The 15,644-nt window shown below is 44.0% G+C and overlaps 1 protein-coding gene across 2 annotated transcripts in view; it reads right to left on the bottom strand.

Annotated features, from left to right (window-relative positions):
- Positions 1 to 6,413, bottom strand: part of tmem255a (transmembrane protein 255A) — a 76,561-nt gene extending 70,148 nt beyond the window's left edge. For both annotated transcript variants that reach the window (XM_080187877.1, XM_080187876.1), the window contains exons 1-3: positions 6,272 to 6,413; positions 5,934 to 6,076; positions 2,849 to 2,911 (exon numbers count right to left, since the gene is read on the bottom strand). In XM_080187877.1, the coding sequence (XP_080044003.1) occupies positions 2,849 to 2,911; positions 5,934 to 6,076; positions 6,272 to 6,326 (261 nt within the window). In that variant the 5' untranslated portion in view covers positions 6,327 to 6,413. The remainder of the gene's footprint in view (positions 1 to 2,848; positions 2,912 to 5,933; positions 6,077 to 6,271) is intronic.
- Between the last annotated feature and the right edge of the window lie 9,231 nt (positions 6,414 to 15,644).

A 15,644-nucleotide genomic window follows, 5' to 3' on the forward strand; every position in this document is an offset into this window, starting at 1 on the left:
CTCCTTCACTGAAATGTCAGCCTGGACTGTGTGCTCACATCTCTGAAATAGCGTTCAAGCTCTCTGACTCAGAGGGATGATTGCTGCCACTCAACTGTCTGACACCAAGTGAACTATCAAACTCAGGGTAACTTTATTTCTAAATTCAGTCATCCAACTGCTAAGTAATTATTTTACTAGCTGTTTCTGAAATCTGTCTAAATATTAAACCAGTTCCAGGTTCATTTAAAGTTAAATTTCTACCAAAATTTACAGCCAAGGACAAATGCCTCTGGTATTGGGGCTCTTATCTGCTATTGGTGTTTTAGTTGATCCTCTGTCTCCTATTTCAGCATAAAGCCTTTGTTGCATAAACTGAAAATAATGCCATGGTTATTCAGTGGGTTCAAAGTCTTTGTCAATGTTTGCAAGGGGTACAAATGACCCTAATATCTTTTGTGCTACAGAGTGGAATTTGTTTATGCCCTAATTCGCCACCTTCATTGTGCTGTCAGGTTGGAGCAGAAGAAAAGGGAGCAATTTCCCCTCTAGTAGGAATTAGGGAAATGTTTCTTGGCCTGTGCTGGCAAATCTTCCAGCTACTCATCAAACACCACAGAAAGCATTCTTTCTGGTTGTATCACAGCTTGGTATGGCTCCTGCTCTGTCCAAGACAGCAAGAAACTGCAAAGGGTTGTGAATGAAGCTCAAGATTGCAAGAAATTATAAAGACTTGTGAATGTAGCCCGGTCCATCACTCAAACCAGCCTCCCATCCACTGACTCTGTCTACACTTCCCGCTGCCTCGGAAAAGCAGCCAGCATAATCAAGGATCCCACTCGCCCTGGACATTCTCTCTTCCGTTGGGAAAAAGATACAAAAGTCTGAGGACACGTACCATCTGACTTAAGGACAGCTTTTTCCCTGCTGCCATCAGACTTTTGAATGGACCTGCCTCGCATTAAGTTGATTTTTCTCTATACCTTAGCTATGACTGTAACAATACACTCTGCACTCTCTCATTTCCTTAGCTATGAATGGTATGCTTTGTCCGTATAGCACACAAGGAACAATACTTTTCACTGTATGTTAATACATATGACAATAATAAATCAAATCAAAGGTCAGAGGGCGGGTGCAGGAATAGGAAAGGCTCTTGGGTCATTAAGTCAAATGAGTGGATAATTAAGATTAGAAAGATGGAAAGGAAATAAACAAAGCTTATGACATGCTTCTCACTGCTCGAACAGCTTAGAAGCAGAAGTGCTATTTCACTATGAGTCTCTTCAGAAGCAACAGACGACAAATTAAATAGATCAGAGATAATGGGCCGGATGCTCCACACTCCCTGTGGCGTGTTTGCTGGTGGAGGAGGTGATTTGCGATTGACTGCTGACGGGATGTTCTGATCCCACTGACGTCTGTGGTGTTTTCCATGGCTTGTCCATCCCACCAGCGAGGAACTCTCCAGGGTGGCGGGGATTTGGGGTGGTGGATGGGATCACCTCTGAAGGAAAAGGCTGGAAAATCCTGTCTCACGTATTGTCAACCACTTATAACCATCTAACCAAATTCCCTGAGCCTTTCCTGGTGCTTCAGGGTTCAGAGCGAAACGCAGTGACCACGTTCAGTTTAATGGGTTGTCGCTGAAGCACTCAAGTCTGGGGTCTTGGTGAGGGAGGATAGTGGGGTGTGGGGCAGGTTCAAAAGGCCAGGTGGAGGCCAGGTGAGGTAGAGAGATTCTTCCCGCTTAGAAAGGATAGCAGGACTAGAGGACACAGACGCAAGGTGGGGGGGGGTGGGGGGGAGCAGTTTAGATCAGAGTTGAGGAGGAACTTCTTCACTCAAAGGGTGGTGAATCTCTGGAATTCAAGTGGTGGAGGCTAAGGAACGTAAGAAATAGGAGCAGGAGTAGGCCATCTAGCCCCTCGAGCCTGCCCCACCATTCAATAAGATCATGGCTGATCTGTTGTGTCTCAGTTCCACATTCCCGCCCTCTCCCCATAACCCTTAATCCCCTTGCCTATCAAAAACCCATCAACCCGCGTCTTAAATATATTTAGCGAGGCAGCCTCCACCACTCCAACGGGCAGAGAATTCCAGAGATTCACCACCCTTTGAGTGAAGAAGTTCCTCCTCAACACCGTTCTAAACCGCCCCCCCCCTTTATCTTGAGGCTGTGTCCTCTAGTCCTACTGTCCTTTCTGAGCGGGAAGAGCCTCTCCACCTCTACCCTATCCATCCCATTCATCACCTTATATGCCTCAATGAGATCTCCCCTCATTCTTCTAAACGCTAACGAGTACAAGCCTAGTTTATTCAGCCTCTCCTCATAGTTCAACCCCCTCAACTCCGGTATCAGCCTATTTAGCTACCTTGCTAAATATGTTTAAGTCACAGGTAGATAGGTTTCTGATAGACAAGGGGATTAAGGGCTATGGGGAGAAAGCGGGAAAGTGGAACTGATCCACTTCAGATCAGCCATGATCTTATTGAATGGCGGGGCAGGCTCGAGGGGCTAGGTGGCCTACTCCTGCTCCTATTTCTTATGTTATGAGTGTGGGGAGGGGGGCACGGTTAAAGGGGGAGCACAATAACCTCTGGTGGAGTGCTGCCTCCAATGGGAGCCCATCTAATGGAATGCTTTAACTACAATCCATTAAACTGAGTGTAATTACTCTGGCTGTTTTACACAGATCATATTCGATACTCACTGACTAGTTAATGCCTTTTCATATTAAGGGATCTTGGGAGAAAACATTGCGACTGATAAATATTTGCACATTTCTATATTTCACAGGGCCTGAGGGATACAGACGCTTCATTCCAGAGCATGCAGCAGGTTTCCATTAGTAAACCTTCTACTTACCATCTGTCTTTTATTTTCAAGGAGGTTTGCCCCAATCAGTCCCAGAAATGATCCAAAACCAAGCTGAAACAATCCAAAACCAATGAAAATTATATTGTGCACAAACCAACCAAAACACCAGTTTTAAAAAAATTCACACTGGGCTTTGTTGACATCGAAAGTACTTCCCGATCTTGCTGAATTAGATTTGCTTTAATAACTTCAGAATTTTTTAAATGGGAAAAGTGAAGGCAAATCGCCAAAATTTGGCACTGTCAGACACATGAAGTGACACTTTTAAAAACTACATCGAATTTTTTAGAACGCTGAAGGCTTGGATAAAAATCATTCTCGGAATGAATTACATCTGCGTTAACGTAGCAAGAGAGACAGCCCACATCCACAGGAGGCAGCTGAGGCCAAAATATGGAGTGATTTCAAGAAGAAATTAGATATAGCTCTTGGGGCTAAAGGTATCAAGGGGAGTGGAGGATGGGGGGAAAAGGGGGCATCAGGATATTGAAATTGTTGATCAGTTGTGATAGAGCAGGCTTGAAGGGCTGAATGGCCTGCTCCTGCTTCTATTTTCTCTGTTTCTATGTATGATTTTTACTTGTATAGTCCATTTCCTTACCAATTTTTTGAAGTTCCTTCCCCTCATGCATCATTCCTACCACTTCACTCTTTCTTTGAGAAACACAGAGTCCCCATACTGAGTCTCCCCGGTGACTTGTGGGGACACAGGCTGGATTGTTTAGAATTTGAAAGGTTACGCACACAGAACGGTGCTTAACAAACCACTTCTCGAGGTGCAGTAAAGTAATACACAAAGTGGCAGGGTATATTCCAACATGATTTATAAAAATGCACTGATATTAAACACTGAATCAAAATGTAGTGTAAAAAGGAGAAAATCTGTGCCAGTGTTCTGTAGCAGCATGTTGCACCATTTATTACTAGATAGAGTAAAAGGTATAGCTACATCACTGTCTCATAGAAATGAATGGACTGTGTTTTCATGCTTAGATCATGTATCACATAAGCAGCAAAAGCTTGTGCCATCGCCCAGACCATCAGATGTTGCCAGACATCATTCGTAAATCCTGCTCTCAACAGTATTGCTAAATTTGGGCAGTAGGAAGTCAGGGTGTCAGCAGATATCCCCATGAACCCTCTGAACAGACACATTTACTCTGAACCCTTTTCCTCACACAATACTTCCTAATCCACCCGCACACTGAACTCTCAGCCGTCATCCACCACACCACTGGACCTTCACAGCTAACACGTCACAGGAAATCGCAGCCAGAATCTCCACCATGATTTATAGATGGAAAATCAGAGATTATATTCCCACAGACACAGCTTTCTGCTCAGAGCAGCAACAAAAACACAAAAAAAAATCAGTCCTCACTGGCCCAGTGAAAGTTAAAGTTCATTTATTGGTATATTACAAGTCAGCTAACATTAACATTACAGTGAAGTTACTGTGAAAATCCCCTAGTCGCCACACTCCGGCAACTGTAGGGTACACTGAGGGAGAATTTAGCATGGATGATACACCTAACCAGCATGTCTTTCGGACTGTGGGAGGAAACTGGAGCACCCAGAGGAAACCCACGCGGACACGGGGAGAATGTACAGACTCCGCATCAACAGTGACCCAAGTGGGAATCGAACCCAGGTCCTCAGCATTGTGAGGCAGCAGTGCTAACCACTCTGCCACCATGCCCCACTGCCACCATGTGGACCTTTAACTGGCACCCCATGTCTCTGAACATATTTATTTTATGGAGCTCCCCTATTCTTGGGCTGGTTTTTGCACCCCCCCCACCTCCCCCAAGCTGACATGAAGGCACGGGACACCAGCAGGCAGCCTGCCGAGCCACTTACCACTGGCTGGATTTACATTTTGCGGGGAATGTGAGGGAAGTATCAAGCAGCCTACCCATCACTGGGCCAACTGAGGCACTTAAGTAACCATAAATGTCTCAGCGAACTACCACCAGTAATTTACCTATGTTGGGGAAAGTCCCATACATTTATGGGAAACCTAGCAAGCTTTAGATGTGTGGTCTGCCACTGGGCAGTTAAAGAGGTGCACCTCTTTATAGTATCCATTGGAGGCAAATCCCCACCAGGTCACCCCCTCTTTAATCCTTCTCCTCTGACTCTAGCACCCATCTCTCCTAGCCTCCCACAAGAACCTGACCGCGGATTCAGCTCCTCAGCACAGTGGGACCGTCTCAATCATGCAAAATCAAGAGGCACAACTCCTGCCATGTGTCATCTATATCAAATCTTTTATATTAATCAATAATTCACCTACTCTCCCCACACTCACAGGCTGTTGCCCCTGGATGAGGCAGAGAGTTAATGCAGCCTCCCCTGTGTGACTGTAATGTAGAGATTCTGTCTGGCCCAAGTCTGAACTGACTCTGACATCGCATCTTACCCAGGCCCTATCCCCTGTAACCCCACATATTTACCCTGCTAATTCCCCTACACATCTTTGGACACTAAGGGACAATTTACTATTCCCCTACATATCTTTGGACTATTTCTAGTAGTCAAGAACTCTGTAACCGCAAGGTTCTTGAGTTCCAGTGTAGCATCAGAAATAGCTGGGAAGAATTTTCAGCACAAATAGCTCATTCTGCTCCACGCAAGCTTCCCACTTCATTTCACTCATGTCACTGTCACTTTCTACTCCTGTCGCCCTCGTGTAGTTCCCCCTTAAACTCCCTCCATCCAGCCTCAACCAGTCCCTGTGACAACAAGCCTGTTCTCCGGGTTAGGGAGTTTGGTCCACTGGATTTGTAAATAACACTATACAAGTACAATTTTAGGGTTTTTGAAACCCGCTGAATATTCGACAGCAGTCGTACTAAGGCAAAAAAAAAGTAAACTTCGACAGATTTTGAAAAACTCACTGCAAAAAAAAATGTCATTTGAAAAGAAATAGTCAACAGCAGCGGTCTCTATGGCAATAACGCCAGTGAAATAGTGGACCCAGCAATAAAATGTGCGCTGGGTTAAAAAGAAACAGTTATTAGTGGTTAATAATCCGAGTACATTTCCCCCTCTCTCCCATCCCAGTACTCACAATAACGCCCGGGTAATACCCTCCGACGGAAACATTCAGAGTCCTGGTGGTCGCTGCTAAGCCGACAGTCAGAATTAAGACCGAGGCGATCAGCAGGGCGCCGCTCACCAAGACTGAAGCTTTCTTCCTTTTATTGAACAGCCCTGTGAAGATGGAGAAGAAGACTCTGGTTACACTTGCAGCCCCCACCTTTCCCAGACTGAGCCACAGATGAACAACATGTCACAACACACACACGCACGCACACACACATGGGCTGGATGGGGGGGAGAGGGATCTGGTGACTTGAGTGTGAGAACTCAAGTGGGAGAAGCAGCTTTAACCTTGCAGGCACTTACCCACAGAATCCTGCAGGGTGAGTGCACTGGCTTGCTGAGTCAGTGGTCGCTGCATTGCTACAGTGTGAGTGGCTTCAGGCCGCCCCGGCTGCCGGCACACTCTGCATGTTGGCCTTTCCCCACACCCTCCCTCCCTCTCTCTCTCTCTCTCTCTGGGAGGATGGGAATCGCTGACTGCCCCCTTCCCGTCCCCCCTCCCCCGCACTACCCTGCGCGCATGCGCCCCGGTGCAAATCCTTAGCAAATTTTTTTTAAAAAGTGATGGATTTATTAGAGAATCCGCCTAAAAACAGGAGTTAAAAGGCAGCGACAGTCTTTTCCTGCCTCTCCCACCCCCCTTCCCTTTCCCACACACACACACAGCAGCGAGAAACTACACTATTTATTTGCCCTGTCTAAAAATTGCTACAGGTTAAAGGGGATTTCATGTTTGCAACATATTTCTGTAATTCAAAACATGAACCCGGCTGTAAATCAGGACTGAGAACATGTGGGACAAGCTCACTCGGAATTACAACAGTTCATGGTGAATGGAAATAGAGGATGGAGTGTTTTGTTGTTCCTGCCACAACATTTTGTAAATATGCGAAATGTAAATATTGCCACAACGTATTTACATTTTCTGAGTTTAGCTCCAGATTCACCGGGCACACACTCACTCACACACACACACACACACTGGGAGTGCAGCCCTTCCTGGTTTTATACAGAATACACATTTTTAAAATTGGTCCAATTCTCAGGGATGCGGGCGTTGCATCCTCCAGTTGCCCTGGCCAAGAGATTCCTTGAAAGTGTTGGCTGCACTTGTGGCGATGACGGTCACGGGTTTAGTTAGGGGGAATTCCGGGATATTGAGCTGACGGAGGGCGAAGGGACGGCGGCGGCGGATTCCCAAGTGTGGCGGCTTTGGAAGGGAACTTGGAGGTGACAGTGGTTCTCACTACATTGTCACTCCTGTCCTTGTCACTGAAGGATAATGATGTGCTGCCGGAGGAACAAACAATGTGATCTGCTGCAGTGCACCCTGTAGCTTTTTTACACAGTGCGGGAAACTTTCTGCATGGCAATGAGCAGCTTACATTGCGGCCGCTGCTTCTGTTCTCTTGTAATTTAACGCCGCTATAAATGGGTCTAATTCTAGAACATGTCCCACTGTGAGTGAGAGAAGGGTGGTTTCACCGAGTTCAGTCGCTGATGAATCAATCAGATTGCTGTGCCCTGAATGATGCTGGGGAGGTGCAGTGGTCAGCATCACAGCGCCAGGGACCCGGGTTCGACTCCCCGGCTTGGGTCACTGTCTGTGTGGAGTCTGCACGTTCTCCCCGTGTCGGTGTGGGTTTCCTCCCACAGTCCAAAGATGTGTGGGTTAGGTGGATTGGCCACGCTAAATTGTCCATTAGTGTCAAGGGGGTTAGCTAGGGTTTAGTTATGAGGACAGGGCCTGGGTGGGATTGTGATAGGTGCAGACTCGATGGGCCGAATGACCCTCTCCTGCACTGCAGGATTCTATGTTGTGTCATTGTAGTTACACAAATCCAGGTCAGTGGAGAGATAATAGAAACCCAGAGAAATTGGCAACAGGCCATTTGGCCCATCTTATTCACCCTGGCCCTCAAGCAGCCATCCAGTCTTATCCTGCTTTCTTTCCAACTCTTGATCTTTAGATTACGACATTCAAGTACTTAAAGTAAAGATTTATTTGTTAGTGTCACAAGTAGGCTTACATTAACACTGCAATGAAGTTACTGTGAAAGTCCCCTAGTTGCCACACTCCAGCACCTGTTCAGGTACACTGAGGAGATTTTAGTATGACAAATGCACCTAACCAGCATGTCTTTCAGACTATGGGAGGAAACCAAAGCAGCCGGAGGTGCAGACAGGGGAGAACATGCAGACTCCGCACAGACAGTGACCCAAGCCGGGAATCGAACCCTGGTGCTGTGAGGTAGCAGTGTTAACTACTGTGCTATTGTAGTTTGTAAATGTTACCAGGATTTCTGCCTTTACCATCCTTCCAGGTGGTGAGTTCCAGATCTCCACCACCTTCTGAAATCAAACCACCATCTGGAGCTTTGTTGATGATAGAGGGGTTTTGAGAGGTCAGGAGGTGGTGTACTTGTCCTACTCTGTCCAACTCTGATGGCAATGGGTGCACTGTTCAGCTTCATGGACGGTCCGAGATGTTGATAGTGGAAACCGGACAGTGCTGGGAATAAAGTCAGTGAGTAATGGTTTGGTTTTCTCTTGTTCAGGATGGTCATTGGCAGCATCTGCAGTGAGAACATTGAAAAAGCACTTGCAGTCCTTTGGGATCTCCTGAGGTTGTGTAAGTCACAATGTAAATGTGAATTCTTCCTTTACTGGTCAATCAACAGAACCTACGTATTGTCCAATTTCGATTGTGGCTTGGCATGGGTTGCTCCAATTGAAATGTGAATTGAGCTGAACACTACAGAGTCACCAGTGAAAGGAACAATGTCTTACTGAATTTTATAACCTCTACCACTGGGGAGCAGATAAAATATGAGGAGTGGCTCGCCTTTTCCCGTCCACTTCCAACCCATTCACCATAATATGGTTAAGACACCTGCTAGCCCATTAACCCTAAGGCCTATTGAGACCCATAACTGCCCACTTAAAGGCCCAATTCTGCCTCTACCACTATAATATGATTGGCAGTATGAAGTAGGCAAGAGTTCCATGAACTGTGGTGAAAAGGCAGGAAGAAAAGGGGTACCTCCTGTAGTGGAGGTGGGGGTGGGGGGGGGGGGGGGTGGTGCTCTGTAAGCATTAGTGACAGCCCTACAAAATGGTACTCGTGCCTCCCCATTTGGCCTCCAACTCCTGACCCACCTCACCCCCTCCCACCCCTTAATAGGGTGCCCGATCCCTTCCCACCCAAAAATCCGAGACTTAGCTCAGTCCAATGTCCACATTGTGTTATTCTTGGGACCACCTGCAATTCCAGCACTGCCCACTACTGAGTTCTGGTGTTGCTGGGACTGCAATGGAACCTTCCACTCACCTGACAAAGGAACAGCATTCTGAAAGCTTGTGGCGTTTACTATCAAATTACCCTCTTGGACTTTAACCTGGTGTTGTGAGACTTCTTGCTGTGTTTACCCCAGTCCAACGCCGGCACATCCACATCATGACTGCAATAGCTGCCAGCCAATGAGATTGACCGGAGCTCTCAAGGCAACACTTCCTGACCCTGAGGGGGAAGTCCCACACTGAGATTATTAAGGCCTCCTGCAAAGTATTATCGCTGTAAGGCAGCTCTTTTTAAAGGTAGCTGTTTTGTGACTGACTTGTCTAACTGGGGAGATGAACATTATATTCCCCGTGACAGAAGGAAAGTTGTTAATGAAGCAATTTTAGGTGAACGGGCTCAGACTATTTTCTCACAGGAGTCCTACATTGATAATACTGGTTTCTGGAATTGATGATGATTAAGGAGTGGAAGATTGTGCCATAAAATTCTGCTGCTTCTGTCTGGCCCATAACGGCTCAATGATACTGAGTTGTGGGCTGCTAAATTTTTCTATAGTTTGCCTCACTTAGCCTGGTAAAATTGTAAAATTTTCCAATTTTACATAATGGGAAATTATGTAATTCCATTACATAATGGAAAATATCGTTATTGTGGAGATGGTAACTGGTTTTCATGAATTTAATAGTTATTCATACTTGTGGATAAAAGTACCTCTAACTACTAAGCTGGGGAGAATGACATCAAGTGTAATTCCAATGCGTTGGTTTTTTCACATTTGACACAGCCCCAATCTGGCATCTATGTCCTTCAGAAACCTGCAAACTCAGTACTTTTCTGACATTTGTGCTGTACAACTGCCAGGCAACGACCATCTCCAACATGAGAGAATCTAACCATCTCCTCTTGGTAGTCAATGACATTATCATCACTGAATCCTCCACCATCAACATCTTGAGGGTTACCATTGACTAAAAACCAAACTGGATCAGCCGTGTAAATACTGTGGCTACAAAACAAAAGGTCAGAGGCTGGAATTCTGCAGCAATTCAGCTCTTGACTGCTCAGAATCTGTCCACAAGGCACTTGGTCAGGAGCCTGATGGAATACTCTCCACTTACTTGGATGAGTGCAGCTCCAACAACACTCAAGAAGTATGACATCATCCAGAAAAAAGCAGCTGTTTGATTGGCACCCCACCCACAACTGTAAATCTTCACTTCTTCCAGTGGCAGCAGTGGGTACCGTCTGCCAAGGCTCCGTCAACAGCACCTTTCAAACCCACAACTTTTAACACCTAGGAGGTCATGGTTAGCCTGCAAGTTCCCCTCCAAGAACTTGGAACTATATTGTCATTCCTTTACAATGGATAAAAATGCTAAAATTCTCTCTGTGAAAGCACTGTATGTGTACCTACACCAAATTGGCTGCAGGGATTCAAGGAGGCAGCTCACCACAATCTTCCCAATCTATGCCAGGCTGTTGCTTGACTAGACTGTGGGATTAATCTTCAAACTTAGGCTTTAGTCCCCAGATATTAGTAAGGAAGATTTTACATGGTTACCTAGTCTTGCCTGGTTCATTTCTAAAAGATTGGTCCACTTATTTCATTATTTCTGTTCTTAATAGTGACTGTTCTTAATTGAGATGCTTCAGAGGACATTAAGAGCCACTCATACATAAGAACATAAGAACATAAGAACATAAGAAATAGGAGCAGGAGTAGGCCATCTAGCCCTTCGAGCCTGCCCCGCCATTCAATAAGATCATGGCTGATCTGTTGTGGCTCAGTTCCACTTTCCCGCCCTCTCCCCATAACCCTTAATCCCCTCTCTTATCAAGAACCCATCAACCCGCTTCTTAAAAATATTTAGCGAGGCAGCCTCCACCACTTCAACGGGCAGAGAATTCCAGAGATTCACCACCCTTTGAGTGAAGAAGTTCCTCCTCAACTCCGTTCTAAACCGCCTCCCCTTTATCTTGAGGCTGTGCCCCCTAGTCCTACTGTCTTTTTTGAGCGGGAAGAGTCTCTCCACCTCTATCCTATCCATCCCATTCATCATCTTATACGTCTCAATGAGATCTCCCCTCATTCTTCTAAACTCTAACGAGTACAAGCCTAGTTTATTCAGCTACAGTGTGGGACTCGAGCGTAGTATAGACTACGATCAGATTGTAATGTAGGGTGGCACAGTGGCACAGTGGTTAGCACTGCTGCCTCACAGCTCCAGAGACCCAGGTTCAATTCCCAGCTCAGATCACTGTCTGTGTGGAGTTTGTACATTCTCCTTGTGTCCGCATGGGTTTCCTCTGGGTGCTCTGGATGTGTGGGTTAGTTGGATTGGCCATAATAAGTTGCTCCTGAATGTCCCAGGATGCACAGGTTAGAGGGATTAGCAGGGTAAATATGTGAGGTTACAGGAATTGGGTCTGTGTGGGATTGTTGTCAGTGCAGATTTGATGGGCCAAATGACTTCTTTCTGCACTATTGCGATTCGATGTAAGGTCACCTTCCCTGAAAAACATTAGAAAACAACAATACGGCAGTTTATGGCTGCTTGTATTGAACTTGATCATAGATGATCACATCAATAAAATTCAGTTGTACAACTTGCTGTAGAGAGACATATGAAATCAGAATTGTTAGACTCCTGGTTCACTACCATAACCATTACTTTACCAGACAAAGGATCGGTATGCAAAATCAAGAGTTACAGCACTACCGAAACACCCTTGGTGATGGATATTTGAAGTCACTCATACACTGTACTTTTGGTACTCTTAGCTTCTGTCAAGTAATGGCTATTGCAGCATGGACAAGAATAAAACATTCAAAAAATATAGGGGAAGAAAAATGGAGGTAGAGAAGTAGAAAGAGATGATGACCTTGAGTGGGCAAAGACAGAATTCATTTAGTTAGGGTTGAGAGGCAAGAAGCTTTAATCACATTAAAAAGGATATTCTTTGATCTGTAAATAGTGAGAAAGAGAGAAGGAAATTGGTGGGCAAGTCACAGAAGTATATACTGGTGATATTGCGGAAATTTGATTATCCAATTATCAATCAGGATACTAGTAGAGGACACGGAAAGAAGCATGGGAAATTCCTCAAGGGTGTTATGGAGAACTTTTTTTTATCAGCATACATTGGCCCAAATATAAGGGTGACTTTCTAGATCTGGTGCTGGTGAATGAGGTAAGCCAATTTGACAATAATGTTTCATATTAGGTACAACATCTCTAACAATGACAATATCTCAGACTGAGGTACAGTCTCACTGACAATGACATTGTTCCATACTGAGGTACAGTCTCACTAGTATTGACAATGTTTCATAATGAGGTACAGTCTCACTGACAATGACAATGTTTCATACTAAGGTACAGTCTCACTGGTGTTGACAATGTTTCATATTGAAGTACAGTCTCACTGACAATGACTGTTTCATACTAAGGTACAGTCTCACTGGTGTTGACAATGTTCCATATTGAGGTACAGTCTTACTGGTAATAACAATGTTTCATACTGAGGTACAGTCTCACTAGTATTGATAATGTTCCATTCTGAGGTACAGTGTCACTGGTATTGACAATATTTCATCCTGAGGTACAGTCTCACTGACAATGACAATGTTCCACACTGAGGTACAGTCCGACTGGTATTGACAATATTTCATACTGAGACACAGTCTCACTGGTAATGACAATGTTTCATACTGAGGTACAGTCTGTCTGGTAATGATAATGTTCCACATTGAGGTACAGTCTCACTGACAATGACAATGTTCCATACTGAGGTGCAGACTCAGGAACAATAACAATGTTCCATGCTGAGGTACAGTCTCATTGGTAATGATAATGTTTCATACTGAGACACAGTCTCACTGGCAATGACAATGTTCCATACTGAGCTACAGTCTCACTGACAATGACAGTGTTTCATTCTGAGATACAGTCTCACAGATATTGACAATATTTCATACTGAGGTACAGTTACAATGACAATATTCCAAACTGAGGTACAGTCTCACTGGTAATGACAATGTTTTGTACTGAGGTACAATTTCACTGGTATTGACAATATTTCATATTGAGGTACAGTTTCACTGGTAATGACAATGTTTCATACTGAGGTACACTCTCACTGGTAATGACAATATTTCATACTGAGGTACAGTCTCACTGGTAATGACAATGTTTTGTACTGAGGTACAATTTCACTGGTATTGACAATATTTCATATTGAGGTACAGTTTCACTGGTAATGACAATGTTTCATACTGAGGTACACTCTCACTGGTAATGACAATATTTCATACTGAGGTACAGTCTCACTGGTATTGACAATATTTCATACTGAGGTATAGTCTCACTGACAATGACAATGTTCCATACTGTGGTATAGTCTGACTGGTAATGACCATATTTCATACTGAGGTACTGTCTCATTGGTATTGACAATATTTCATATTGAGGTACAATCTCACTGGTAATGACAATGTTTCATACTGAGGTACAGTCTCACTGACAATGACAATGTTCCATACTGAGTTACAGTCTCACTAGTATTGACAATGTTCCATACTGAGGTACAGTCTCACTGGTAGTGACAATGTTTCATACTGAGGGACAGTCTCACTGACAATGACAACATTTCATATTGAGGTACACTGATAGTCTCACTGATAAGACAATGTTTCATACTACTGAGGTATAGTCTCACTGTCATTGTCAATATCATTGAGACAATATTTCATACTGAGGTACAGTCTCATTGATATTGACAATATTTCATCCTGAGGTACAGTCTCATTGACATTGACAATGTTCCACACTGAGGTACAGCCTCACTGGTATTGGCAATGTTTCATACTAAGGTACTGTCTCACTGGTAATGTCAATGTTTCATACTGAGGTACAGTCTCACTGGTAATGTCAATGTTTCATACTGAGGTACAGTCTCACTGGTAATGACAATGTTCTGTTCTGAGGTACAGTCTCACTGACAATGTCAATATTTCATACTGAGGTACAATCTCACTGGTAATGACAATGTTCCATACTGAAGTACAGTCTTACTAGTATTGACAATATTTCATACTGAGGTATTGACATCGAAAATGTTCCACACTGAGGTACAGTCTCACTGGTATTGACAATATTTCATAGAGGCACTGTCTCACTGGTAATGAAATGTTTCATACTGAGGTAAGTCTCATTCGTAATGACAATGTTCTGTTCTGAGGTACAGTCTCACTGACAATGACAATATTTCATATGAGGTACAATCTCACTGGTAATGACAATGTTCCATACTGAGGTACAGTCTCGCTGGTATTGACAATGTTTCATACTGGGGCACAATCTCACTGGTAATGACAATATTTCATATTGAGGTACAGTTTCACTGGTAATGACAATGTTTCATACTACTGAGGTGCAGTCTCACTAGTATTGACAATGTTCCATACCGAGATACAGTCTCACCAGTGTTGACAATGTTCTTTACTGAGGCATAGTCTGACTGGTATTGACAATGTTTCATACTGAGGTACATTCTCACTGGTATTGACAATATTTTATATTGAGGTACAGTCTCACTGGTAAGACAATGTTTCATACTACTGAGGTACAGTCTCACTGGTATTGACAATGTTCCATATTGAGATAGTCTTACTGACAATGACAATGTCCAGAGTGGGTGATCACAGTTAATATCAGAAGGTAAATATGTGACATTCAAATATCAATCGTCACTTTTAAAATTTCATTTGATAACAGAAAGAACCCAGAGTGAAGCAATTATCGAGACTTTTCAGGAAAAGATAACCAGGGCGCGTTCCCAAACATTCAGCGTTTAGCTGTAATGGGAGAGCAATTTCTCACATGGATAAACAACAAGGCACAGATACAGTAAAACCCAACAGAAATAACACAACAGTTTGAAGGTGGGGCTTTAATGGAAAGTTAGAGACACTGGAAACTTTTTCTGAGGCTTGTCAGGGACTCTGATCCAGAAAGTTATTTTCTTTCAGGTTTTATTATCACTAAAAGTTATTGGATTGGTTTTCTCAAGACTGAGTGCAATATGTATAATAAACATATAGGCGACCCTTTCTTTCTCTGCTTGTGGGAGTGTGTACTTAGATGTTGTGATCATGGACAAGTTTTACTGAACTTCAACTTGCTCCTTTGCACATTAATGAGTGCAGTTGTGCTCCACACAGTGTTAGATGTATTTATATATATATAGATAGATCCTCAGGCCAGTTACCGTTTACCCAGGCACTTGGGAATCCTGATTGACAGCAACACATTGACCAAAGGCGCACTTCTTCCAGGAATTGGAAAGGGACGCATTTCTTTTTGGAAAAATTGA

This window comes from Carcharhinus amblyrhynchos, chromosome 4 (genome assembly GCF_965287045.1).
Source record: "Carcharhinus amblyrhynchos chromosome 4, sCarAmb.v2.hapA, whole genome shotgun sequence".
In the NCBI taxonomy this organism is placed as follows: domain Eukaryota; kingdom Metazoa; phylum Chordata; class Chondrichthyes; order Carcharhiniformes; family Carcharhinidae; genus Carcharhinus; species Carcharhinus amblyrhynchos.